The following is a 26,847-nucleotide window of genomic DNA, read 5'->3' as shown; positions in this document are numbered from 1 at the left end:
CACCCCCCCCCCCCCCCACCCCCCCCCCCCCCCACCCCCCCCCCCCCCCACCCCCCCCCCCCCCCACCCCCCCCCCCCCCCACCCCCCCCCCCCCCCACCCCCCCCCCCCCCCACCCCCCCCCCCCCCCACCCCCCCCCCCCCCCACCCCCCCCCCCCCCCACCCCCCCCCCCCCCCACCCCCCCCCCCCCCCACCCCCCCCCCCCCCCACCCCCCCCCCCCCCCACCCCCCCCCCCCCCCACCCCCCCCCCCCCCCACCCCCCCCCCCCCCCACCCCCCCCCCCCCCCACCCCCCCCCCCCCCCACCCCCCCCCCCCCCCACCCCCCCCCCCCCCCACCCCCCCCCCCCCCCACCCCCCCCCCCCCCCACCCCCCCCCCCCCCCACCCCCCCCCCCCCCCACCCCCCCCCCCCCCCACCCCCCCCCCCCCCCACCCCCCCCCCCCCCCACCCCCCCCCCCCCCCACCCCCCCCCCCCCCCACCCCCCCCCCCCCCCACCCCCCCCCCCCCCCACCCCCCCCCCCCCCCACCCCCCCCCCCCCCCACCCCCCCCCCCCCCCACCCCCCCCCCCCCCCACCCCCCCCCCCCCCCACCCCCCCCCCCCCCCACCCCCCCCCCCCCCCACCCCCCCCCCCCCCCACCCCCCCCCCCCCCCACCCCCCCCCCCCCCCACCCCCCCCCCCCCCCACCCCCCCCCCCCCCCACCCCCCCCCCCCCCCACCCCCCCCCCCCCCCACCCCCCCCCCCCCCCACCCCCCCCCCCCCCCACCCCCCCCCCCCCCCACCCCCCCCCCCCCCCACCCCCCCCCCCCCCCACCCCCCCCCCCCCCCACCCCCCCCCCCCCCCACCCCCCCCCCCCCCCACCCCCCCCCCCCCCCACCCCCCCCCCCCCCCACCCCCCCCCCCCCCCACCCCCCCCCCCCCCCACCCCCCCCCCCCCCCACCCCCCCCCCCCCCCACCCCCCCCCCCCCCCACCCCCCCCCCCCCCCACCCCCCCCCCCCCCCACCCCCCCCCCCCCCCACCCCCCCCCCCCCCCACCCCCCCCCCCCCCCACCCCCCCCCCCCCCCACCCCCCCCCCCCCCCACCCCCCCCCCCCCCCACCCCCCCCCCCCCCCACCCCCCCCCCCCCCCACCCCCCCCCCCCCCCACCCCCCCCCCCCCCCACCCCCCCCCCCCCCCACCCCCCCCCCCCCCCACCCCCCCCCCCCCCCACCCCCCCCCCCCCCCACCCCCCCCCCCCCCCACCCCCCCCCCCCCCCACCCCCCCCCCCCCCCACCCCCCCCCCCCCCCACCCCCCCCCCCCCCCACCCCCCCCCCCCCCCACCCCCCCCCCCCCCCACCCCCCCCCCCCCCCACCCCCCCCCCCCCCCACCCCCCCCCCCCCCCACCCCCCCCCCCCCCCACCCCCCCCCCCCCCCACCCCCCCCCCCCCCCACCCCCCCCCCCCCCCACCCCCCCCCCCCCCCACCCCCCCCCCCCCCCACCCCCCCCCCCCCCCACCCCCCCCCCCCCCCACCCCCCCCCCCCCCCACCCCCCCCCCCCCCCACCCCCCCCCCCCCCCACCCCCCCCCCCCCCCACCCCCCCCCCCCCCCACCCCCCCCCCCCCCCACCCCCCCCCCCCCCCACCCCCCCCCCCCCCCACCCCCCCCCCCCCCCACCCCCCCCCCCCCCCACCCCCCCCCCCCCCCACCCCCCCCCCCCCCCACCCCCCCCCCCCCCCACCCCCCCCCCCCCCCACCCCCCCCCCCCCCCACCCCCCCCCCCCCCCACCCCCCCCCCCCCCCACCCCCCCCCCCCCCCACCCCCCCCCCCCCCCACCCCCCCCCCCCCCCACCCCCCCCCCCCCCCACCCCCCCCCCCCCCCACCCCCCCCCCCCCCCACCCCCCCCCCCCCCCACCCCCCCCCCCCCCCACCCCCCCCCCCCCCCACCCCCCCCCCCCCCCACCCCCCCCCCCCCCCACCCCCCCCCCCCCCCACCCCCCCCCCCCCCCACCCCCCCCCCCCCCCACCCCCCCCCCCCCCCACCCCCCCCCCCCCCCACCCCCCCCCCCCCCCACCCCCCCCCCCCCCCACCCCCCCCCCCCCCCACCCCCCCCCCCCCCCACCCCCCCCCCCCCCCACCCCCCCCCCCCCCCACCCCCCCCCCCCCCCACCCCCCCCCCCCCCCACCCCCCCCCCCCCCCACCCCCCCCCCCCCCCACCCCCCCCCCCCCCCACCCCCCCCCCCCCCCACCCCCCCCCCCCCCCACCCCCCCCCCCCCCCACCCCCCCCCCCCCCCACCCCCCCCCCCCCCCACCCCCCCCCCCCCCCACCCCCCCCCCCCCCCACCCCCCCCCCCCCCCACCCCCCCCCCCCCCCACCCCCCCCCCCCCCCACCCCCCCCCCCCCCCACCCCCCCCCCCCCCCACCCCCCCCCCCCCCCACCCCCCCCCCCCCCCACCCCCCCCCCCCCCCACCCCCCCCCCCCCCCACCCCCCCCCCCCCCCACCCCCCCCCCCCCCCACCCCCCCCCCCCCCCACCCCCCCCCCCCCCCACCCCCCCCCCCCCCCACCCCCCCCCCCCCCCACCCCCCCCCCCCCCCACCCCCCCCCCCCCCCACCCCCCCCCCCCCCCACCCCCCCCCCCCCCCACCCCCCCCCCCCCCCACCCCCCCCCCCCCCCACCCCCCCCCCCCCCCACCCCCCCCCCCCCCCACCCCCCCCCCCCCCCACCCCCCCCCCCCCCCACCCCCCCCCCCCCCCACCCCCCCCCCCCCCCACCCCCCCCCCCCCCCACCCCCCCCCCCCCCCACCCCCCCCCCCCCCCACCCCCCCCCCCCCCCACCCCCCCCCCCCCCCACCCCCCCCCCCCCCCACCCCCCCCCCCCCCCACCCCCCCCCCCCCCCACCCCCCCCCCCCCCCACCCCCCCCCCCCCCCACCCCCCCCCCCCCCCACCCCCCCCCCCCCCCACCCCCCCCCCCCCCCACCCCCCCCCCCCCCCACCCCCCCCCCCCCCCACCCCCCCCCCCCCCCACCCCCCCCCCCCCCCACCCCCCCCCCCCCCCACCCCCCCCCCCCCCCACCCCCCCCCCCCCCCACCCCCCCCCCCCCCCACCCCCCCCCCCCCCCACCCCCCCCCCCCCCCACCCCCCCCCCCCCCCACCCCCCCCCCCCCCCACCCCCCCCCCCCCCCACCCCCCCCCCCCCCCACCCCCCCCCCCCCCCACCCCCCCCCCCCCCCACCCCCCCCCCCCCCCACCCCCCCCCCCCCCCACCCCCCCCCCCCCCCACCCCCCCCCCCCCCCACCCCCCCCCCCCCCCACCCCCCCCCCCCCCCACCCCCCCCCCCCCCCACCCCCCCCCCCCCCCACCCCCCCCCCCCCCCACCCCCCCCCCCCCCCACCCCCCCCCCCCCCCACCCCCCCCCCCCCCCACCCCCCCCCCCCCCCACCCCCCCCCCCCCCCACCCCCCCCCCCCCCCACCCCCCCCCCCCCCCACCCCCCCCCCCCCCCACCCCCCCCCCCCCCCACCCCCCCCCCCCCCCACCCCCCCCCCCCCCCACCCCCCCCCCCCCCCACCCCCCCCCCCCCCCACCCCCCCCCCCCCCCACCCCCCCCCCCCCCCACCCCCCCCCCCCCCCACCCCCCCCCCCCCCCACCCCCCCCCCCCCCCACCCCCCCCCCCCCCCACCCCCCCCCCCCCCCACCCCCCCCCCCCCCCACCCCCCCCCCCCCCCACCCCCCCCCCCCCCCACCCCCCCCCCCCCCCACCCCCCCCCCCCCCCACCCCCCCCCCCCCCCACCCCCCCCCCCCCCCACCCCCCCCCCCCCCCACCCCCCCCCCCCCCCACCCCCCCCCCCCCCCACCCCCCCCCCCCCCCACCCCCCCCCCCCCCCACCCCCCCCCCCCCCCACCCCCCCCCCCCCCCACCCCCCCCCCCCCCCACCCCCCCCCCCCCCCACCCCCCCCCCCCCCCACCCCCCCCCCCCCCCACCCCCCCCCCCCCCCACCCCCCCCCCCCCCCACCCCCCCCCCCCCCCACCCCCCCCCCCCCCCACCCCCCCCCCCCCCCACCCCCCCCCCCCCCCACCCCCCCCCCCCCCCACCCCCCCCCCCCCCCACCCCCCCCCCCCCCCACCCCCCCCCCCCCCCACCCCCCCCCCCCCCCACCCCCCCCCCCCCCCACCCCCCCCCCCCCCCACCCCCCCCCCCCCCCACCCCCCCCCCCCCCCACCCCCCCCCCCCCCCACCCCCCCCCCCCCCCACCCCCCCCCCCCCCCACCCCCCCCCCCCCCCACCCCCCCCCCCCCCCACCCCCCCCCCCCCCCACCCCCCCCCCCCCCCACCCCCCCCCCCCCCCACCCCCCCCCCCCCCCACCCCCCCCCCCCCCCACCCCCCCCCCCCCCCACCCCCCCCCCCCCCCACCCCCCCCCCCCCCCACCCCCCCCCCCCCCCACCCCCCCCCCCCCCCACCCCCCCCCCCCCCCACCCCCCCCCCCCCCCACCCCCCCCCCCCCCCACCCCCCCCCCCCCCCACCCCCCCCCCCCCCCACCCCCCCCCCCCCCCACCCCCCCCCCCCCCCACCCCCCCCCCCCCCCACCCCCCCCCCCCCCCACCCCCCCCCCCCCCCACCCCCCCCCCCCCCCACCCCCCCCCCCCCCCACCCCCCCCCCCCCCCACCCCCCCCCCCCCCCACCCCCCCCCCCCCCCACCCCCCCCCCCCCCCACCCCCCCCCCCCCCCACCCCCCCCCCCCCCCACCCCCCCCCCCCCCCACCCCCCCCCCCCCCCACCCCCCCCCCCCCCCACCCCCCCCCCCCCCCACCCCCCCCCCCCCCCACCCCCCCCCCCCCCCACCCCCCCCCCCCCCCACCCCCCCCCCCCCCCACCCCCCCCCCCCCCCACCCCCCCCCCCCCCCACCCCCCCCCCCCCCCACCCCCCCCCCCCCCCACCCCCCCCCCCCCCCACCCCCCCCCCCCCCCACCCCCCCCCCCCCCCACCCCCCCCCCCCCCCACCCCCCCCCCCCCCCACCCCCCCCCCCCCCCACCCCCCCCCCCCCCCACCCCCCCCCCCCCCCACCCCCCCCCCCCCCCACCCCCCCCCCCCCCCACCCCCCCCCCCCCCCACCCCCCCCCCCCCCCACCCCCCCCCCCCCCCACCCCCCCCCCCCCCCACCCCCCCCCCCCCCCACCCCCCCCCCCCCCCACCCCCCCCCCCCCCCACCCCCCCCCCCCCCCACCCCCCCCCCCCCCCACCCCCCCCCCCCCCCACCCCCCCCCCCCCCCACCCCCCCCCCCCCCCACCCCCCCCCCCCCCCACCCCCCCCCCCCCCCACCCCCCCCCCCCCCCACCCCCCCCCCCCCCCACCCCCCCCCCCCCCCACCCCCCCCCCCCCCCACCCCCCCCCCCCCCCACCCCCCCCCCCCCCCACCCCCCCCCCCCCCCACCCCCCCCCCCCCCCACCCCCCCCCCCCCCCACCCCCCCCCCCCCCCACCCCCCCCCCCCCCCACCCCCCCCCCCCCCCACCCCCCCCCCCCCCCACCCCCCCCCCCCCCCACCCCCCCCCCCCCCCACCCCCCCCCCCCCCCACCCCCCCCCCCCCCCACCCCCCCCCCCCCCCACCCCCCCCCCCCCCCACCCCCCCCCCCCCCCACCCCCCCCCCCCCCCACCCCCCCCCCCCCCCACCCCCCCCCCCCCCCACCCCCCCCCCCCCCCACCCCCCCCCCCCCCCACCCCCCCCCCCCCCCACCCCCCCCCCCCCCCACCCCCCCCCCCCCCCACCCCCCCCCCCCCCCACCCCCCCCCCCCCCCACCCCCCCCCCCCCCCACCCCCCCCCCCCCCCACCCCCCCCCCCCCCCACCCCCCCCCCCCCCCACCCCCCCCCCCCCCCACCCCCCCCCCCCCCCACCCCCCCCCCCCCCCACCCCCCCCCCCCCCCACCCCCCCCCCCCCCCACCCCCCCCCCCCCCCACCCCCCCCCCCCCCCACCCCCCCCCCCCCCCACCCCCCCCCCCCCCCACCCCCCCCCCCCCCCACCCCCCCCCCCCCCCACCCCCCCCCCCCCCCACCCCCCCCCCCCCCCACCCCCCCCCCCCCCCACCCCCCCCCCCCCCCACCCCCCCCCCCCCCCACCCCCCCCCCCCCCCACCCCCCCCCCCCCCCACCCCCCCCCCCCCCCACCCCCCCCCCCCCCCACCCCCCCCCCCCCCCACCCCCCCCCCCCCCCACCCCCCCCCCCCCCCACCCCCCCCCCCCCCCACCCCCCCCCCCCCCCACCCCCCCCCCCCCCCACCCCCCCCCCCCCCCACCCCCCCCCCCCCCCACCCCCCCCCCCCCCCACCCCCCCCCCCCCCCACCCCCCCCCCCCCCCACCCCCCCCCCCCCCCACCCCCCCCCCCCCCCACCCCCCCCCCCCCCCACCCCCCCCCCCCCCCACCCCCCCCCCCCCCCACCCCCCCCCCCCCCCACCCCCCCCCCCCCCCACCCCCCCCCCCCCCCACCCCCCCCCCCCCCCACCCCCCCCCCCCCCCACCCCCCCCCCCCCCCACCCCCCCCCCCCCCCACCCCCCCCCCCCCCCACCCCCCCCCCCCCCCACCCCCCCCCCCCCCCACCCCCCCCCCCCCCCACCCCCCCCCCCCCCCACCCCCCCCCCCCCCCACCCCCCCCCCCCCCCACCCCCCCCCCCCCCCACCCCCCCCCCCCCCCACCCCCCCCCCCCCCCACCCCCCCCCCCCCCCACCCCCCCCCCCCCCCACCCCCCCCCCCCCCCACCCCCCCCCCCCCCCACCCCCCCCCCCCCCCACCCCCCCCCCCCCCCACCCCCCCCCCCCCCCACCCCCCCCCCCCCCCACCCCCCCCCCCCCCCACCCCCCCCCCCCCCCACCCCCCCCCCCCCCCACCCCCCCCCCCCCCCACCCCCCCCCCCCCCCACCCCCCCCCCCCCCCACCCCCCCCCCCCCCCACCCCCCCCCCCCCCCACCCCCCCCCCCCCCCACCCCCCCCCCCCCCCACCCCCCCCCCCCCCCACCCCCCCCCCCCCCCACCCCCCCCCCCCCCCACCCCCCCCCCCCCCCACCCCCCCCCCCCCCCACCCCCCCCCCCCCCCACCCCCCCCCCCCCCCACCCCCCCCCCCCCCCACCCCCCCCCCCCCCCACCCCCCCCCCCCCCCACCCCCCCCCCCCCCCACCCCCCCCCCCCCCCACCCCCCCCCCCCCCCACCCCCCCCCCCCCCCACCCCCCCCCCCCCCCACCCCCCCCCCCCCCCACCCCCCCCCCCCCCCACCCCCCCCCCCCCCCACCCCCCCCCCCCCCCACCCCCCCCCCCCCCCACCCCCCCCCCCCCCCACCCCCCCCCCCCCCCACCCCCCCCCCCCCCCACCCCCCCCCCCCCCCACCCCCCCCCCCCCCCACCCCCCCCCCCCCCCACCCCCCCCCCCCCCCACCCCCCCCCCCCCCCACCCCCCCCCCCCCCCACCCCCCCCCCCCCCCACCCCCCCCCCCCCCCACCCCCCCCCCCCCCCACCCCCCCCAATGTTCATGAACTACAATTCCCATCAGCCCCTGCCAGCATGGCCAATTCCATGCTGGCAGGGGCTGATGGGAATTGTAGTTCATGAACATCTGGAGAGCCGCAGGTTGCAGACCCCTGGCCTAAAGCATAGGTGTCAAACTCGCGGCCCTCCAGATGTTATAGACTACAGTTCCCATCATCCCCTGCCAGCATGCTAGCAGGGGATGATGGGAACTGTAGCCCATAACATCTGGAGGGCCACGAGTTTGACACCTGTGGCCTAAAGGAAGGACCCACCAAAAGCACAACTCCCCAAAGAGGGATGTGGCATGGGCAGCAGGAGCCCTGGGACCAACACACTCCAGGGTACCACACAACTGCGTGTTCACGTTCCAGGATGTTGCCAAGTCGCTTTTTGCCGCACAGGGTGGAGGAGGGGAACACATGAAGCATCCCCCTGCAGCCCTGACATCAGCACCAGTCAGTCATATGGAGCTGTGCCAAGAATATCACCAAGGCAGCCAATGGCCCAGCGGAAAAACAGTGGGCTAACTCCTGGGGAGTGATGGAGAGACTGCTCAAGTCTGCCCAGCCCAGTTCAGCATCAGCTGTCAGCCTGCAAGCAGAACGCAGCCGTGCCAAGTGTGATGCCAGGAGAGCTTGTCATCCAGGAAGGACAGAAGGCCGTTTCCAGCAGTTTGCTGCTGCTGAGGGACGATTGGCTACTAACTGCTGTAATTGGAGGTTGTTTCCATGAAGTATATCCTGGAACTTGACACCGGGTGGCAGGTCTGACAGCTTCCTCTGGACATATAGGCCAGTAGAGCTGTACTGGTAGGCAAAGCTCAGTCTGTAGCCTGAAGATCACTGGAGAGGATCTTGTGACAGTAGTTCATCTACAAAGTCCCTTTCAGCATTGTTGCTCTAGGTAACCTACTAGGGATGGCTCGTGTCCTGCTAGGATGTAGTCCTTTCAACGAGGTTTCAAGCCGGATGCATGCAGCAGCCAGCTGTTGCCACCAGATAGCTCAACCAGGACACATACAGATGTTTATTCTATTCGGTAGTTAGGGCATCATACCCTGAAGGGCCTGTGGGAAAGGAGAAGGTTAAAGCTCTGAATTACTCAACAGAGTACTCAGTTCAGCTTACATGCAAACTGGCCTGCTTTCTTCGCCTCCCTATACCCACCTTCCACTCCTCTCCAGCTGCCTTCAGAGGAGAGAGAGAAAAAGAAGAGTTTTGGATTGATACCCAACCTTTCTCTCCTGTAAGGAGACTCAAGGTGGCTTACAAACTCCTTTCCCTTCCTCTCCCCACAACAGAGGTAGGTGGGGCTGAGAGAGTTCCGAAGAACTGTGACTCGCCCAGGGTCACCCGGCAAGAACGTAGGAGTGCGGAAACACAGCTGATTCACCAGATAAACCTCTTCCACTCAGGTGGAGGAGTGGGGAATCAAACCCGGTTCTCCAGATTAGAATCCACCTGCTCTTAACCAATACACCACGCTGGCTCTCAATAAGAGTACTGTGCTTGGTCCATCCATGTGCTGCAGAGGGCCATGTCTTTATGTTCCCATCAGTGTTCTAAGCTCAGGGTGAGGTCAAAGGGATTAAAAATACTTTGTTAAAAAAACAAAGTTTAAAAATACTTTGTTAAAAAAAAACCTCTGCCTGTGACAGAGAGAATGGTCTTACCCGGAAGTCAGACCGCCCACCTTGGAACCACTAAGAATGGAAATTTATTTTATAAGTTGAGATTTTTCCTTCCCTTTGCAAATAAGTCAAATGCCAAAAGGGTTCCCTGAAAGCAGAAAGTTTGAAAACCATAAAATAAAGTATGTTTGTGTTTTGCTTGGCTAGTAGAGAAGTTGGAAGAAAGAAGGACCAAATATGCTTGCTCACTGAGTAGAGTTATTGGCTGGGACAGAAGGATTGGCTGGGACAGAGCCCCTTGGGGATAGGGCAGTATAAAAATCCAAATAATAAAAATAAATAAATAAATGTTGCAAAATATTAGTAAGATATGAGATATGCGTATAGTTTGAAGGTGGCAATATCAAGGCATCCTTCTGCAGATAATTTCCCACTATTTGGGGATTGAAATTCGTTTTCATTTTTGGTATGCCTTTTTTCTTTTTTGCATAACTCTTTCCGTACTGATGATTTTGGAGGTGTGAGACATTCTATTTCCAAAAAAGAAGGTGAAGTGTAATTAAGCCCATGTGTACTTACTCTGTTTTATGGGGTGTTGCGAGATTTATGGGAAGACAGGGACTCCGAACTAGCTTCTGTGCAGTGGCAAAAGTTGACTACTTTCAGGGTACCTGGGAAATTTATGAGTCTGCTGACATTAATGGAGGCAGCTTGATGGCTTTGGGGGGGAACAGGCGGAAGCCCCCGGATTCATATATTTCCCATACTTGATGAAACAAAGATAAATCTCTCTGCCGTAAACCTGGAACAATTTAGCCACGTTGTGCCAAGCATCGCGCCAAACCTGTGTTGCCCATTGAAAGAGATCTGCTGTAACTTTCCAAAGCTAAATGACATCATCTCAGAGTTTATAAAAGGCCAGGTTGTAACACTAAGTAGGCTCAAATATGCACTGCTGTTTTTGTTCCCTTCTTAATTAAAAAAACACACACTATAGAATGAATAAGAGTTTTAAATGAACACCCTGACATGTGCAGGAGATAATCTGGTGCAGGAGATGGAGTGTGGGGAGGGGCAAGTACAGAGGCGTACCGGGAGAAAATGATGCCTGGGGCAACACCTGCTCAAGCACCCACCCACCCCCGGCGCCCCACTTACCTCAGCCAGCGGAGGAGGGTGGCGGCGGTCCTGAGCAGCTTGGCGGGGCTGGGTCAAGGGGTGCCCGGCGGGCCCACAGCAGGCTTGGGGGCAATTTTGCACCCCCACATGATCAAATGGGTGGTGCCTGGGGTCAATTGACACCCCCCATGTCCCTCTGGCAGATATGCCCCTGGGGGAGTATGATCGGTTAATTCCCCTGGATCTGTTTGTGACTTTTGATAACATTGATACCATTTTAGATCTTCTCTTAGGCTTTTTCGTAGATTCAGATCTTGAATGCATGTGTAAAGTGCAATCAAGTCGCAGCCCGGCTCTGCGCTGACCCCTGAGGTAAAATTTTCAAGGAAACGAAATTGTTAGTGATTGGAAGCATATTGGTGGTTTGCCATTGCGATTTTCACCTCATATAGTCCTTCTTAGAAGTCTTTCCTTCAGAATTGCCTGCAGTTTAACTTCTGAGATCAGGCTATACCTGTGGTAGCGAACCTTTGGCACTCCAGATGTTATGAACTACAATTCCCATCAGTCCCTGATGGGAATACTACTCCACATCCCCAGGTACTGAATACCAAGGAATATTTTTGAAATACAAATTCTAACATTTTTGGACTGCCGTGCTGGTAGAATACTACCCATTCATTGGCATGAAAGCTGTTCGCAGCCAGGAACCCTGATCCTGTTACACAGAAGGTAGAGCCAAGGTATTGTGCCTGGAAGATTGTGATTGGATCCTGGCTGGTGAAAGGAGTGGTACCTGATAGGAACAGAGAATGGCACTTGATGGATCAAAGGGAGAACAAGCTACACCTGCTGTATCTAGATGTTGCCAGCTGAACTCATAAGAACATAAGAACTAGCCTGCTGGATCAGACCAGAGTCCATCTAGTCCAGCACTCTGCTACTTGCAGTGGCCCACCAGGTGCTTTTGGGAGCTCACATGCAGGATGTGAAAGCAATGGCCTTCTGCTGCTGCTGCTCCTGAGCACCTCAGATGGTGAGGGTGGTAGGAAAGGCAAAATACCTCAACCAACTGTAAAACAGCTGCCTCTTTTAATCTATCCTGAAATGAATTCTAAACCCCTAAAACTTCAGGTAATTTCATCAGACCTCTATGTATTATAGCCATATCCTGCTTCCCACTTAGTGGTTAAGGGCGGTGGATTCTAATCTGGAGAACCAGGTTTGATTCCCCACTTCTCCAGATGAGCATCGGACTCTAATCTGGTGAACCAGGTTTGTTTCACTGCTCCTCCACGTGAAGCCTGCTGGGTGACCTAGTCACAGTACTCTCAGAACTCTGTTAGCCCCACCTATTTCACAAAGTATCCATTTTGGGGAGGGGAAGGCAATTGTAAGCCACTTTGAGGCTTCTTAAAGGTAGAGAAAAAGTGTGGTATAAAAACCAATTTTTCTTCTTCAAATTTGACATATTTTTAGTCTATTTGATTGTCTGTTTCAAGTAATTATACAAACCTCTTTCTAAGCATGTGTGGAGATTTAGTCATGTTCAGCTCTGCACCTTTATTGGCATTAACAAAGAGGTTAATAAAAGTATAAATAAATAGATTAAAAGAAGAAAATAAATTAAGATAGATTAACTCTGGTTTCTCTTCAGGTCTTATAAATTTTTTGCCTTTTAGTAAAGATTTCTGTGGAGAGGAACATTGATGATTTACAGTGCAACCTTGGTTTTCGTTGGTAATCAGTCCGAAAAGAATCGATGAAAACCGAAACCGATGAAAACCAAGGCAAACTTTTCCATAGGAATCAATGTAAATCCAATTAATCCATTCTAGGCACTCCAAAAAAACATACCAAAAACACATTTTTTGGTGAATAAACATAGCATTTAATGCTGAAATCAGTAACAAACAATAACACTAAAACCAGCTTCAGAGCCAGTGGACCAATGTCACACGAGAAAGCTGCCCAAAGAGGCCTGTTTCTGATGCTTCTTTGTCTGAAATGGGGCAAGACACTGTCATTAAACAAGTTGCAGACATGGCCTGCAACAGCTTTGTCCGGGTGATTTTTCTCCACAAACCCCTGCACCTTACTGCAAATCGATGAAAACCGAGGCAAATCGATGAAAACCGAGACAAAATTTTCACTGAAAAAATCGATGAAAACCGAAACCAATGAAAACCAAAGGCAATGAAAAACGAGGTTCCACTGTAGTCATGTCAGAAGTTGCCCCATGTCATTCCCTTCTCTCACCCCCCACTCACACACACAAACACCAGCGTCCTCCTTTTGGAACATTCTGACTCAAGTTAGACTGATTCACAATATCACATTATCATTGGCTAATCTAGCAGAGTGTGGCGTGGTTAAAGTGTCAGACTAGAACCTGGGAGACCCAGATTCGAATCCCCACTCTGTCATGGAAACTTGCTAGGTGACCTTGGACCCGTCACAAACTCTCAGCCCCGACCTGGCAAGTATTTGGATGGCAGACTTCCAAGAGTTGTGACATGGAGGCAGGCAATGGCAAACCATCTCTGAGCATCACTTGCCTTGAAGACCCTCTGGGGTCACCACGGGTCAGCTGTTACTTGATAACAAAAAAACAAATTCTACTAATCACGTGATGGCTCTTAACAAGCATTGGTCGTCACTGTTTGCTAATGACGGGTTCGGTATTAGAACGGTGAGTTCTCTGAAGTTACTTCCATCATAGAAATGAACTTCCTTTCCTGCTGCAACTTGCTGAGTGTACATTTTCAGAGATTTACACAATAACTCATACTCCCATTTCTAGATCCTGTTTCAGATTAATTGTTCCTGTTTCAAAAGGATAGATGTAGAATAATATGCCTTCTCCACTGGAATAGGACAATTAAATACTAAAGTTGCGTGCTCCAAAGAGGGGAGTCAGGTATATGATGATTGATTGAGCTGGGAAAGGAAGCAGAATCCCACTCAGTCTCACCATTGGGTAAGCTGTCATTGCCCTTGATGGATTATTACTGGTTTCCTTTGCCGAGGTAGACTCCTTTAATTCATACTTTGACTGTGATGAGTCAAGAGTTAGAGAAAACTTTGAGCCTGCACCTTAAATTCTGGTTGACTCCAGAAAGGAACGGCCAAGCTACAGAAAGTCCATAAATATGTTAACCTTAGCATCAGTTTTGTGCCAGGACTTGGGAGTGAGGAAGACAGGATCTGGCAGTTTTGATCTATTTAAAATTTGACCTATTCCCAGGAAGGGGCATGTCAATCCTGCTGTAAGCATAGGATTATCTAGCAAAATATTTTTCTGTTTTTTTCATAGAGTTCTGCTTGAAATTTGCTTATTAATTGTTTCCAAGTATTTGTGCTTTCCAGGAGTTGCGTTTATTATACCCATGACCTTTTGGTATTTTTGGAACACTTAGAAAGAATCTCACCCACATCTCACCATAGATCAGTGGTTCTCAAACTTCCTAATGCCGCGACCCTTTAATACAGTTCCTCATGTTGTGGTGACCCCCAACCCTAACATTTATCCATTTTACAGATGGAGAACACTGATGCAGAGAGTCTTAGGCGACCCCTGTGAAAGGGTTGTTCGACCCCCAAAGGGGTCCCGACCCCCAGGTTGAGAACCACTGGCATGGTGGTTTTACAATGCTTGGATCTGGGTAAGCATACAGTTTCTGAGACCATAGATAAGAAACTGAGGTCTAGACAGCCTTATCTTGCAGATGGCACTTGTAACATGTACAGGAGAAGAGTTTCTGTTTGTCCAGCATGATGCAAAATCAAGCTATAGAGCAGTGGTTCTCAACCTTCCTAATGCTGCAACCCTTTAATATAGTTCCTCATGTTGTGGTGACCCCCAACCATAACATATATCCATTTTACAGATGGAGAACACTGATGCAGAGAGTCTTAGGCGACCCCTGTGAAAGGGTCGTTCAACTCCCAAAGGGGTCCCGACCCACAGGTTGAGAACCACTGCCATAGATAGCTCTGCTTTACTACACAAAGCGAGCAGGTGGTAATAGATAGTGCCATCAAGGACACATAAGAACACTGATGGAAGAAAGGAATGGGGAAGAAGCTCATTTCACTCTCAAGGAACATGGTCATACATTCCTGGTTTGTAATAGGGCCCCAGGCTAGCCTGACCTTGTCAGATCTCAGAAGCTAAGCAGGATCAGCTCTTATTAGAATGTGGATGGGTGGCTTCCAGCGACTACTAGGGTCATAAAGCAGAGGCAGGCAATGGCAAACCATGTCTGAACATCTCTTGCCTTGAACATAAGAACATAAGAACAAGTCAGCTGGATCAGACCAGAGTCCATCTAGTCCAGCACTCTGCTACTCGCAGTGGCCCACCAGGTGCCTTTGGGAGCTCACCTGCAGGATGTGAAAGCAATGGCCTTCTGCGGCTGTTGCTCCTGAGCACCTGGTCTGTTAAGGCATTTGCAATCTCAGATCAAAGAGGATCAAGATTGGTAGCCATAAATTGACTTCTCCATAAATCTGTCCAAGTGTCCTTTTAAAGCTATCCAGGTTAGTGGCCATCACCACCTCCTGTGGCAGCATATTCCAAACACCAATCACACGTTGTGTGAAGAAGTGTTTCCTTTTATTAGTCCTAATCCCCCCCCCCCCCCCAGCATTTTCAATGTATGCCCCCTGGTTCTAGTATTGTGAGAAAGAGAGAAAAATGTCTCTCTGTCAACATTTTCTATCCCATGCATAAGACCCTACAGCAGCAGTTCTCAACCTGTGGGTCGCGACCCCTTTGGGGGTTGAACGACCCTTTCACAGGAGTCACCTAAGACCATCAGAAAACACATATTTCCGATGGTCTTAGGAACCAAGACACAAATAATTTTATGGTTGGGGATCACCACAACAAGGAACTGTATTAAAGGGTCACGGCATTAGGAAGGTTGAGAACCACTGCCCTACAGGGTTTCCATAAGTCGGCTGTGACTTGATGGGTCGCATACACACAGGCACACAATATGGGCAAGAATCAAAAGAATTCCTTAGATGGTGGCAGTCCATACTATGTAAGACTCTCAGGCAGGGGGGATCCCTAAAGGATTGGAAGGTATTTAAACACCAGAACCATTTGGTTGTTGGTCAACTCAGAGAGTGAAGCCGAGCCTCAAGCACGAGGGTACTGTGGGTCAGCATTAAGTGTCTGAGAGCCAAGGTGGGTCTGTGACAGTACCCAGTTGTCTTCTGTAACACACACAGGCCCAGTAGGAGGGAGGGCTGAGAGCACAGCTGAAAACTGCTAAAAGCCCAGGCACACCCCACCCACATGCATACACAAGCTCTTCAGGCAAATCCTGTCAGGAAATTGTACGCTGCCACCTTTGAGGGAAAATTTATCTCTGAGAGGCTTCTTCAGTAAAACAAACAAGAATTTATTTACAGGATTCCTTGATTTGATAGTACAGAGAGTTTGTACACTTTTCTTTTTCTCAGGCAGAGAATACTTAGATTCAGTTCATAGTGTTTTTATTTTAATTGTTTCAAATAAAAGGTTGTTTCAGTTCAAAATATAGTTTCATATACTCATTTAGTTCCTTCAGAGTAAACCTTCCTACATGGTCCTGAACAAGATCCTAAATCACCCACCCTTTACTCCTCAGGGTTTCACACTGTGCTGGGACAGAGCAAGCTTTGGGGTTTCTCTAAACCCTCCCTTGACTCTGCCAATTATAAAAGCAAACCCTCAGGAACTCTCCATATCTAGGTGCAGTCTAACCCGAGACTCTAACCAAGCCCTTCGTATGGTCTTAGGATTGTTCCTGTGAATAGGTCTTTCACCAACACCTGGCCACCTAGCCTCTGGTAAATGAATCTTCTTTTTGTCTCAACTCTAGGCAATTTTTTTTGAGAACCCTGGCACTCTGCCTTTCTCAGTCTGCCTCTGGTTCTCACTGCCTCTTGACTAACTCGATCCGTCTCTCTCAGGCAAGCGCACACCCTCTCTGTGGCCCTTCAGGCAACCGCAATTAAGCCGGCCAATCAGGTAGAGCTCTGGTTAACCCAGGGGTAGGGAACCTGCGGCTCTCCAGATGTTCAGGAACTACAATTCCCATCAGCCCCTGCCAGCATGTCCAATTGGCCATGCTGACAGAGGCTGATGGGAATTGTAGTTCCTGAACATCTGGAGAGCCGCAGGTTCCCTACCCCTGGGTTAACCCATTGTGCTCCTGTTCTGTCTGAACTGCATCTTTTAAATTCATTCATTCATTCAGTCATTCAGTCATTCATTTATTAGATTTGTATACCGCCCTCCCCCAAAGGGCTCAGGGCGGTGAACATCAGCTGCAATATCAATACTATAACCAGAATAATAGGCAACAAACATCAAGGGACGTACTATCAACAACATAAAATAAATATCGATCATATCTCGGTGAAACAGTCTAACTACAATAAGTATAACCTTTAAACATAGGGTTATGACAAAATTTATTCAGTAATCCATCACAACTTCCCATTATTATAGCATAATTTGTTGCAATGTACGTTAGCCCATGCCTGTTTAAACAGAATCTTCTGTTATATTGTCTGTTTTCTTCTTGAGCTCTTCACAAGCCTTTTTTAAAAAATCTGTGTTTTTTCATTCTTTCATGTCATCTTAAAACTCGGCGATTACTCTGTTCATTAGCGCATCCAGGTGAAGTACAAAATTTTTTGAAAATATTTCTGAAACAGAACATTGATACTTTTGCCACATTTCTACCAAAGTTCACCCCCTTATTGTATTGCATCTGCAAGGGGAGGGGGAGTGAGGTCATTTCTAGTCAGCTAGTGAGCATCTAAAAGTTTGCTATTCTACCTTGACTGGCCTGCGCACATGTGCAGACCCAGTGTGCGCCTGCGCAAGGAACCCACTCGATGAACTACAGATACAGGTATGCGCAACAACCTTCATGTTGTTCTAGGTTTTTAGTCGCAAGGAATGTTTCACATAGTGGGATAATCAAAAATACATTTTCTCTTCCGCTCTCTGAAATAGCCTGTTTGCAGAATGATAGCATCTCTTTCTGTTGCATGTGTAAATAGGGCTGCTTGAAAAGAGAACTGCCACAAGCATTTTAGGTTTTTGCCTGTTAAAAGGACTTCTTCATGGTCAGTATCCAGAATTTCATTTTGCAGTTCATGCTATCATCATCTGTGCATTAAAAGTCGAAGGATATCCAATCAAAATAAATACAGTGGATACATGTAACACCGGTGTATTTTATTTACACTGTGTTGTTAATCATGTTGGAAGAGATAAGCTAGGATGGGTCTCCAAAGGATCAGTTGTGGTTGATAGTATAAACCATGTACAGTACTGTATTTTTTAACAGAGATGCTAACTACACAGATAAAATACAGAGCCGCTGGCTTTTCTTTCCTAAATCAGAAAAAAATGGATGCTAATGAGATTGGTATCCCAAGGCACCATAATGTGTTTTTTGGAAAGCAGCGCTAACAGAGTTTTTCAATTAGCAATGATGATGAATGGGCTCTCTGCATGAGAATGAAGCTGGCTTCTAATTGAAGGCATGTGCTTTATTTCTCTTCCTGTTTCACACTTCAGAAGCCACAGGAAGGCATGCCATGATTCTGGTCAATTTGTATCAGCTAATGTTTTGTATTGAGAAGCTGAAAGGCTTATCATTATCACTTACCAGCATCCTTAAAAACGTGTATCTGAAAAACTGAACTTACATAAATACAAGCAACTCCCATGTAGATTCTCTTCAGCAATATTTAAACACATCACTTGGCAATTTATTCAAAGCATGTCGCAGAAGCCAAGCAATGTGCTGTGCTCACTCATATTTCAGTAATCCCAGCCCTAGTATATTGCTTATTTGGTAGTTTCACTTATAGATTGTATTGATTTAGATTGTGCTTATTACATGTCTCTTAGTATGGACTGCTATCAGTTTATACTGTGTAATCCACTTGGAGTCTCAGTGAAAAGGGGACACTATAAACACAATAAACATTGCAAATATTTTCATGTTATAAAATTTATGCAGGGTTTTTTAAAAAACATGATCATTTTTAACCTGTAATATTGATAAAATTGAAGGAAAGCAACAAAATCATTTGCCCGTGTTTGGTAAATGGTTTTTCTTTTGTCAGATTTTTTAAAATGTTAATATGCTTTTAACCTTTTTTTAATAAAAGGGCTTTCTCGAGCATGACAGCAGTTCTATTAGTACAACACAGACAGTGGAGCTAGAAAAATGGAATCTGTGATTCAGATAATTAACGGTAAAGGATTTAATTCTGATGAAAGTAGCGATTTCTGAAATAACCCCCAAAGTATTCATGATTCTTCAGAAATTATTGAAAGGAATTGGAAGCCATTAATAGCTCTTATTAGAAGAAGAGGAGGAGGAGGAAGAATTTGGATTTATACCCTGCCTTGCTCTCCTGTAAGGAGTCTCAAGGCAGCTGACCAACTCCTTTCCCTCCTCTCCCCACGACAGACACCTTGTGAAGTAGGTGGCTCTAAGAGAGTTTTGAGAGAACTGTGACTAGCCCAAGGTCACCCAGCAGGAATGTGAGAGTGGGGAAACAAGTCTGGTTCACCAAATAAGATTTCGTCACTCATGTGGAGGAGTGAGGAATTATGCTCGGTTCTTCAGATTAGACTCCACCTGCTCTTAACCACTACACCACATTGGACCAACCAAAATAACACACACAAAAAGTATATAATCTTTCATCTTCTCCAGAACTCTTCCTCAAGCTGCATCTTGAAAATAAAACAAAAGGTATATGGAGAAAAAGTTGTCTCATGCCACGATTTTAAGGCATTCCTGTGTGGAATTCTGAGCCAGCAGACACAGTACCACCTGGTAAATGACCGGGCATCAGCCTTCCACAACAGCTTGTAGTCTCCAAGTACTGAGAAGCACAGAAATGGTAAGGCCTAGACCAGTGGTGGTGAACCTATGGCACGGGTGCCAGAGGGTGTACTGGAAGCCCTTTCTGTGGGAACTGCGTGCTGGGAGTTCATCATTGGCAGAATTACCAACCCCACATACACATATCTGCGGCGGCACAGATTTCATCCCTTTACCTGGGAGTAAGCTCGGTTGCTGGCAATGGGGCTGGCTTCTGAGTAAACCCTCCTAGGGTCGTGATTCACCCATTTGAAGCATTGCAAGGTTGCTTCACCAAGCTTACTCCTGAGTAACGCGCGCCTCGGAACCAACCATTTTTTCTAAACTAAAACCTCAGTATTCAAGTTAAATTGCTGTGTCGGCACTTTGTGATAAATAAGTGGGTTTTGGGTTGCAACTAGGGCACTCTGTCTTGAAAAGGTTCGCCATCTCTGGCCTAGACTGACTCAGCAGCAGTCCAGCCCTCAAAAGCTGAGTGCATGGCTGGAAGCCCCTTTTGGCCTTCTCCTCCACATGTGTGTACGTTCCCTACAAATACGGATTCCTGCTGGTTGAGCGTCTTAAAACAATCAGCATAAAACCACTGCATCTGGTGGCACCTCAGTATCCTACAGCTGTTATCAACTCCAGTCTCCAGGCTGCAAGACCAGAATGACCTGACACAGATGTTTAAAAGCGAAGGTAGAAATTGTATCTCACCATAAAACAAGTAGATAAGAACATAGTTGGGAACAGGTGTGCTAATGAAAACAAGGCTAAAAGATAGTCCGGAGAAGGGGGAAAAACACTTTAAAACTGAACCTCACTTCTGATAAGTGGAAAGGGAATTGTTTTGGGAATACTAACAGGAAACATTAGAGAAGGGTGGGAAATGAAGAACTGAGACAGAGGGAGATTGGGTGTGAATCCTGCCACAGAAATCTTTCCGTTGCAGTTTAGCTGGAGCAAGGCTCCTCCCTCAGTACAAGAGAGTTATTGAATCCAATCTCGAATGGCCAGATAGTTCTTTGCAGCAATTTGGGGGAATTTCCAGTGGGTTGTATCATGTGGTCACATGTATCATGTGATATATCATGTGTGTCATGTGAAACAATTGTTTCACATCCAGCATCTAATTTCATTGCAAACAATATAGTGGAGTACTGGTTTTACAAACATCTCCTTTTGTTATTGTATGTAATTTTGTACGTATTGTACGTAATTTTGGAGCTTATTTTCAATGTGATTTTCAACCAGATGCCTGCTCTTGGACATTGTTGGAATCCCTCCCATAACTTTGGGGATCAGCATGGAAACATCAGCAGTATTTTTGTTGTTGTCACACTGGGTAGACACAGAGAGTAATTTTGTATATGACCTCAGGGCCCAATATAAGCCTTAGTGTAATCTAAAAGGTTAGAGCCAGGGCAATTCTTCCTTCATCTCCAGCAGTTCTTGCTCTGTACTTCTGAGGTTTATGATTTAAAAAGCAGAACTTTATCTCCCACTACAAAGAAATGTTTGCAAACACCTATCTCTGAGATCTGTGCATTTATAAGGTCATAGAAATTCTAGCCGACACAGCTTCAGCAAGCCTAACTGTACTAGATTTGCCCAACTCACTTCATCTGTCAGTTTCACTGAGCATACGACTGGTAGTGATGGGAAAGGCTGTCAAGTTGCAGCCAACTTAACAGCAGCCCCAAAGAGTTTTCAATTGCCTGCCTTTACATTGCGACACTGGACTTCCTTGGAAGTCTCCCATCCAAATACAGTGGAACCTCGGTTTTCATTTCCTTCGGTTTTCATCGGTTTCGGTTTTCATCGATTTTATCAGTGAAAAATTTGTCTCGGTTTTCATTGATTTGCTTCGGTTTTCATTGATTTGCAGTAAGGTGCAGGGGGTTTGTGGAGAAAAATCACCCGGACAAAGCTGTTGCAGGCCATGTCTGCAACTTGTTTAATGACAATGTCTTGCCCCGTTTCAGACAAATCTTAAAGAGGCGTCGGAAAGAGACCTCTTTGGACAGCTTTCTGGTGCGACATTGGTCCACTGGCTCTGAAGCTGGTCCTCGTGTTATTGTTTTCAGCATTAAACACTATGTTTATTCACCAAAAAATGTGTTTTTGGTATGTTTTTTGGAGAACAGATTAATCGGATTTACATTGATTCCTATGAAAAAGTTTGCTTTGGTTTTCATCGGTTTCGGTTTTCATCGATTCTTTTTGGACGGATTACCAACCAAAACCGAGGTTCCACTGTACTAACTGGGGACAACCCTGCTTAGCTTCTGAGATCTAGCAAGACCTAGCAAGACCAGGTAAGCCAGGCAATCCAGGTTGGAGTGTAGGAGTAGCCATTTACATTTCCCATATGGAGTTTTTTGCTGTATCTCTTGGTCTAAGCTTTAGTATTTTTCCCAAGCTTCAGCGTTTTTTATTTTTTTATTTTTTCTCAGGCCACATTTGCACCAAAGTTTTTATCAGGACCACACCTGAAACAGTTTTTCTTTTCTTTATCAGGACCACATCTGAAACAGTTTTTCTTTTCTGAGCTCTCTCAGCCCCACCCACCTCACAGGGTGTTTGTTGTGAGGGGGGAAGGGCAAGGAGATTGTCAGCCCCTTTGAGTCTCCATACAAGAGAGAAAGGGGGATATAAATCCAACTCTTCTTCTTTTTTAAAAATAATTTTATTGTATCATTTGAATATTCCATTTTATATTAATACTCCTCTTCATTCATTTTCAAACAATACATTTTCCCCTTTTCCCCTTCCCCCTGTATTTTCTTCATAGTTTTATCAAACAGCAATAAGTTCATTCTTTGTAATCTCTTCTCCCATATCTCCTCATTGACTCCAGCTTCTTTCATCCAGTCCGCATATATTGTCCATATCTTCAAAATTTCGCTCTGTTTATCTTGCCACAGTTTATTTTTTGTTATTATTTCGAAAATGTCCAGTGTCACTTGTTCCCAGATATATTCCAACCATTTCTGGATTGTCCATTTTTTCTTTTCTTTCCAGCTTAAAGCTATTGTTGCATGTGCTGCTTTGATCATTATTTTATACATATAGCTATATTTTTTTATCTACCCTTCTATCCTCCATTACACCCATGAACATTAAATCATTATTTATCCCAATATTAATCTTCACCAGTTTCTCGATATATAACATTACGGTTGTCCAAAATTTTTTCACTTCTATACATTCCGTCCACATATGGCTATAACATGCCTCCTGGTCTCCGCAGTGCCAGCATTTAGGACTAAGCCCTTTAATCATATATGCTAGTTGTTTTGGTGTTCTATACCATTCCAATATCACTTTTCTTTCTCCAACTCTTCTTCTTCCTCCTCCTCCTCCTCTCCTCCTTCTTCTCCTTCTTCTTTTTTATTCTGTTTATTTTTCTATATGTTTTATTAAAATGTGAAAATAATTTAGAAACCATATTAAAAAATCGTGGCTTGTTTCAATTGCCTTGTTGCTGCCAGTTCCACTGCCAGGACGTTCTCAGAAAAGTATGCGTGAAAAACTGAAGTCTAGGGAGCGGCTTCGACTATTCCCGGATCCACATCTCTGATAGTTTATTCTTCCTTCCAACTTCCATGGTGTGGAGCCCTTTCGAACCATACCTCCTATACCCTGACTCGTTCAAAGATGACGACGCGGCCGTGCGTCATTCGGCGGAAGTGAAAGGATCCTGTTTCCACCAGGGAAAATAGTGCAGCTTCTCCTTTAGCCTTAGAGAATCTTATTTAAGTGCCACTTCATCAAAAGCATTATTGCCTGCACTGTTAAACATTGAACTTAGGGTGCCAATGGGGAGAGCGTTTATATACTTATATTGCTCCGGGCGATCCATTAGTTGAAGATAGGTTTCGCCTTGATGATGATGATGTTGTAAAAAAAAGTTAAGTACAGCGGTGCTATTAGCAAGGCTAATAGCCAGCGGGCACAACTTGACAACAAGAAAAGTCTTGATGATAGCCATCCAAAGCAATATAAATGCTCCTTTTCCAAGTTCGATGTCTAACAGCGCAGGCAATAATGGTTTTGATGAAAGCGGCTCTCAAAGAAGATTCTCCCAAGGCTAAAAGAGAATCGGAAGTGGGGGAGGCCGCCACTGTGACCCTGCAGAGCATTTAAACAAAAAGAAGGTCCTGGAAGATGGGTCAGTTTAATTCACACATCTCCTGACATCTTTCTCTGAGACAGAGTAAACTTCTGCTTCTCGGACAGTCTAGGGGTACCCTTGCCTAAGATTCTCCTATTGGCGACAGTTTGGGCCTTGCACTTTTGGTCTACCAGGTTAATTCCTCAGAATGGCCTACTAGAGTAGGTGTGACGGATGCTTGCTCTTGCTGCATTTAGGAAGCTATTTATTCCGGGGGACAATTTATGTTTTGGCAGATTTAACTGCAAGTTTAATAGTGTGGATGGGCACAGCTTCCTTCCTCGGAGGGAAGAGGGCTCTTTGGTGTCCTATGCTAATCCTTTCCCTGTGAATGAGGAGGTGGAGAGGGGCTCAAAACAAGGTTTAAGAGTGGGTTGATTCTGCTACGAAATAGTTTTTGAGCATTTTTGACAGGTCCAAATGCAGCAGAGAGCAGTGTATCAGGCTTCCCTGTACACAAACCCAGCTGGCATACATATGCTTAAAATTTGACTAATTACTTATTGCCAAGGCTCAGTGCAATAGAGCATAGCGGCAGTGTGCAGAGCCTCAAACCACTGCCGGATGTTGGGCCATCTTTCCCCACAGAGGATACGGCAGATTAATAATGGTCACAGCCAAAATTGCAGGGAAACTGACTTGAGGGCAATCCAGGGCTGCAGTGAGTCATTCATTATGCTTGTTTTAAACATCACGTTTCTCTCTAATGTGGCCTAAATGTGAAGCAAGTCAAGTCATCTGCACTGCACTTTTAGTTCCAATTATAATGGATGCATAAAATGAATACATGAAAGACACCCCGATCTACAACAAACAGTTAAAGGCTAGCCAGATCTAACATTTTAATATTTCAATTAATTTTTTTAAAAAAACTGGAACTGGATGCTGTTGGTCTCTCTTCTTAGTTAACAGTGTTTCTGTGCATGGAATTCCTCCCCGCAGGGTACTTTAAAAAGCATAAGCAGGAAAGGAAAGGGAGGGAGGGAGGGAGGGAGGGAGGGGGGAGGGAGGGAGGGAGGGAGGGAGGGAGGGAGGGAGGGAGGGAGGGAGGGAGGAAGGAAGGAAGGAAGGAAGGAAGGAAGGAAGGAAGGAAGGAAGGAAGGAAGGAAGGAAGGAAGGAAGGAAGGAAGGAAGGAAGGAAGGAAGGAGCTGTTTTCACCACTGTAGAGTGATGTTTTACGAAGTGGATTCTGACTTCTTTCCAGTGCACAATATTTGCAGGCAAGAAGCCTTTTGCAAAGCCGATGTTTGGAAGAGGGGCGCATTCAAAGAAGTGAAGAAACACAGGATTCCCCCTCCCTTTTCGAAACAAGTTGCTAAGGATCAAAGGGGGTCGAACTTGTCAACAGGAAACAGACGAACTAGACTGAAAGGTTTAAATGTGATTTCAGAATTATATGATGTTATTTTGCTTGTCATTATTATAAATTCCCTTAAGGCTCAGCACATGGGATTCTGTCATTGGGCTTAGTAAATTGTAATTGACTACAATCCTGCTGATTTGCCCCTGTTGTTGTGGGGTTTTTTTAAAAAAAAAAAAACCCTGGAATTGCTAAATGAAAATCAGACCTTGTAATTTCCTGTTTCTAAAGTGGACCTTGGTATTTCCATACAGACATCTCACTGGAAAGTTTCCTGACTACCCTGATGAAGAACAAGGAGGTTCAACAGCTATTTTCTCTGAAAAAACCCCAGAGCAGGTACAGTCTGTTTGAATTGTATGCATAGAAGGTCAATCTAAGTTTTATGTGTTGTCGAAGGCTTTCACATCTTTGGAAGATCCTCTGAAGATGCCAGTCACAGATGCAGATTCTGTGAAGATGCCAGCCACAGATGCAGGCGAAACGTCAGGCAAGAATGCTACTGGAACCCGGCCATACACCCCGGAAAATCCACAACGCCCTAGTCTAAGTTTCGTGTTTGTTTTTTTAGTTGTAAGATTTATATGTAATTTAGGCAAAGAACTCCTTTTCGCCACTTGGCCACACGAAATGAATTCAAGGCCACTGGGTCTATGGCTAGTAAATTAAGTTCAAAGTAATATTAATATTATAATAGTCGATTCTTAACACTGGAGAAATGAGAAAGCCTAAACTGAATATTCCAGGGTACTTTTTTTGAGTACCGGTGGATGGTGAAATGCCCATCATACTGCCCCAACTACTAGTTCTTCGGTTTTCGAAATAACTATTACCGTGCTGCGGAGTGCACGGAAATTGTTTTGTTACCATTTGGTGGGAGAATCCTTTAAATCCTTACATTATCCAATGCTAATAAAACCTTACAGAATACGCACACAGCCAGTCTCGGATGCCTTCTCTCCATCCTACTCAGGCTTACTACCGCTGATCCGCCCCCAACATTCCTGCAGAAGGACCTGTTCTTTTGGTCTTCCACAGATCTTTGTGAGAACTCAGCTGGCTTGTTTTTTCTACCCGTTGCATATTCTTTTGTACTTCTTCTAGACCTTTCAACCTCCTCTGAACCTTACGGCCCTGTAGTTCCCTTGATTCTGTTAAATTTGATTTATTGGTAAGGCTATGGTAAGAGTTTCAAACAGACAGGGTTTTTCCCCCTCCTGTTGCAAATAATGAAAAGCTCCAGGATGGCATTGTCTTTATATCTTTATTTTAACTCTACTTATTGTTTGCCTCTCCCATTGAAACTCAAGGCAGATTACAGAATTATAAAAGAATGTAATAAATATCACTATAATAATACAATCAACAGTATAATAAAAACTGGATTACGCAAACAGAGAAAGCATTGTAATATAGTCAGTGAACAATGAAGTGTGGGGTGTGTAGGCAATGGGTACAACTGCCTAAGGTTTTTCACAAATTGTCAAAATTTTACCCCATTCCCTTTACAAAGGTCGATTCCCCACCGGAAAAATGAATGTAGATACTAACCAGTTTGGGAAAAACCAGGACCTTTTGAGCATGGTTTCAACATCCCCACTGCAGTTTCTGCTCCACAAACCATCCTTGTTCCCAGAAACGCAGCAGCAACGATGGATTCCCTACTGAGGCGGATTGAACACGTGATCCGCTCAGGGGCTCCCCTGATTGGCCATTGTGTTGGGGCAGGGATTTTTTTATTTTTAACCTTGTGGATCCATGTCTGCGCGAGCATGCGCAGAATGACTCTACACGGAGACGAAGAAATGGGCAATTAAAGCAAAGCCCTGTTTCCGCGCACCTCCATGTAGTCGGAGCCACGTGGATACAACGTGTAGCACTGCTTTGTATTGCCTTCTACTCAGTCAATCAGTCAAAACTGGCCCCATGTTGCTTCGTATCCACGTGGATCTCTGTTCCGTGAAATAAAAAAAACCCCTGCATTCTCATTGGATAGGAGGCTCCACATCACTACAGGAAAAACGAATCCAGATTCACTCCCACAACTTCCCTACCGCTCCAGATTGCCCATGCGTTTTTGGAAAGGTCTACTTTCTTCCAGGTTCTAAAATAACATGGGGGGGGGGG

The 26,847-nt window shown here is 57.4% G+C and overlaps 1 protein-coding gene and 1 non-coding gene across 2 annotated transcripts in view; both read left to right on the top strand.

Annotated features, from left to right (window-relative positions):
- The window catches only part of IQCA1 (IQ motif containing with AAA domain 1), a 119,642-nt gene that overhangs the window by 30,566 nt on the left and 62,229 nt on the right, over positions 1-26,847 (top strand). Inside the window, exons 8-10 of the mRNA XM_048506237.1 lie at positions 16,253-16,310; positions 17,132-17,202; positions 24,975-25,059. Of these exons, the coding sequence (XP_048362194.1) occupies positions 16,253-16,310; positions 17,132-17,202; positions 24,975-25,059 (214 nt within the window). The remainder of the gene's footprint in view (positions 1-16,252; positions 16,311-17,131; positions 17,203-24,974; positions 25,060-26,847) is intronic.
- Positions 11,923-12,040, top strand: LOC125425593. The gene has a single exon (XR_007243391.1). It is a non-coding gene; the product is annotated as a U5 spliceosomal RNA (small nuclear RNA).

The sequence above is a fragment of the Sphaerodactylus townsendi genome, linkage group LG01, assembly GCF_021028975.2.
Source record: "Sphaerodactylus townsendi isolate TG3544 linkage group LG01, MPM_Stown_v2.3, whole genome shotgun sequence".
NCBI classification, from domain to species: domain Eukaryota; kingdom Metazoa; phylum Chordata; class Lepidosauria; order Squamata; family Sphaerodactylidae; genus Sphaerodactylus; species Sphaerodactylus townsendi.
The sequence above is the reverse complement of the archived record's forward strand: the minus strand, read 5'-3'. Positions and strand labels throughout refer to the sequence as shown.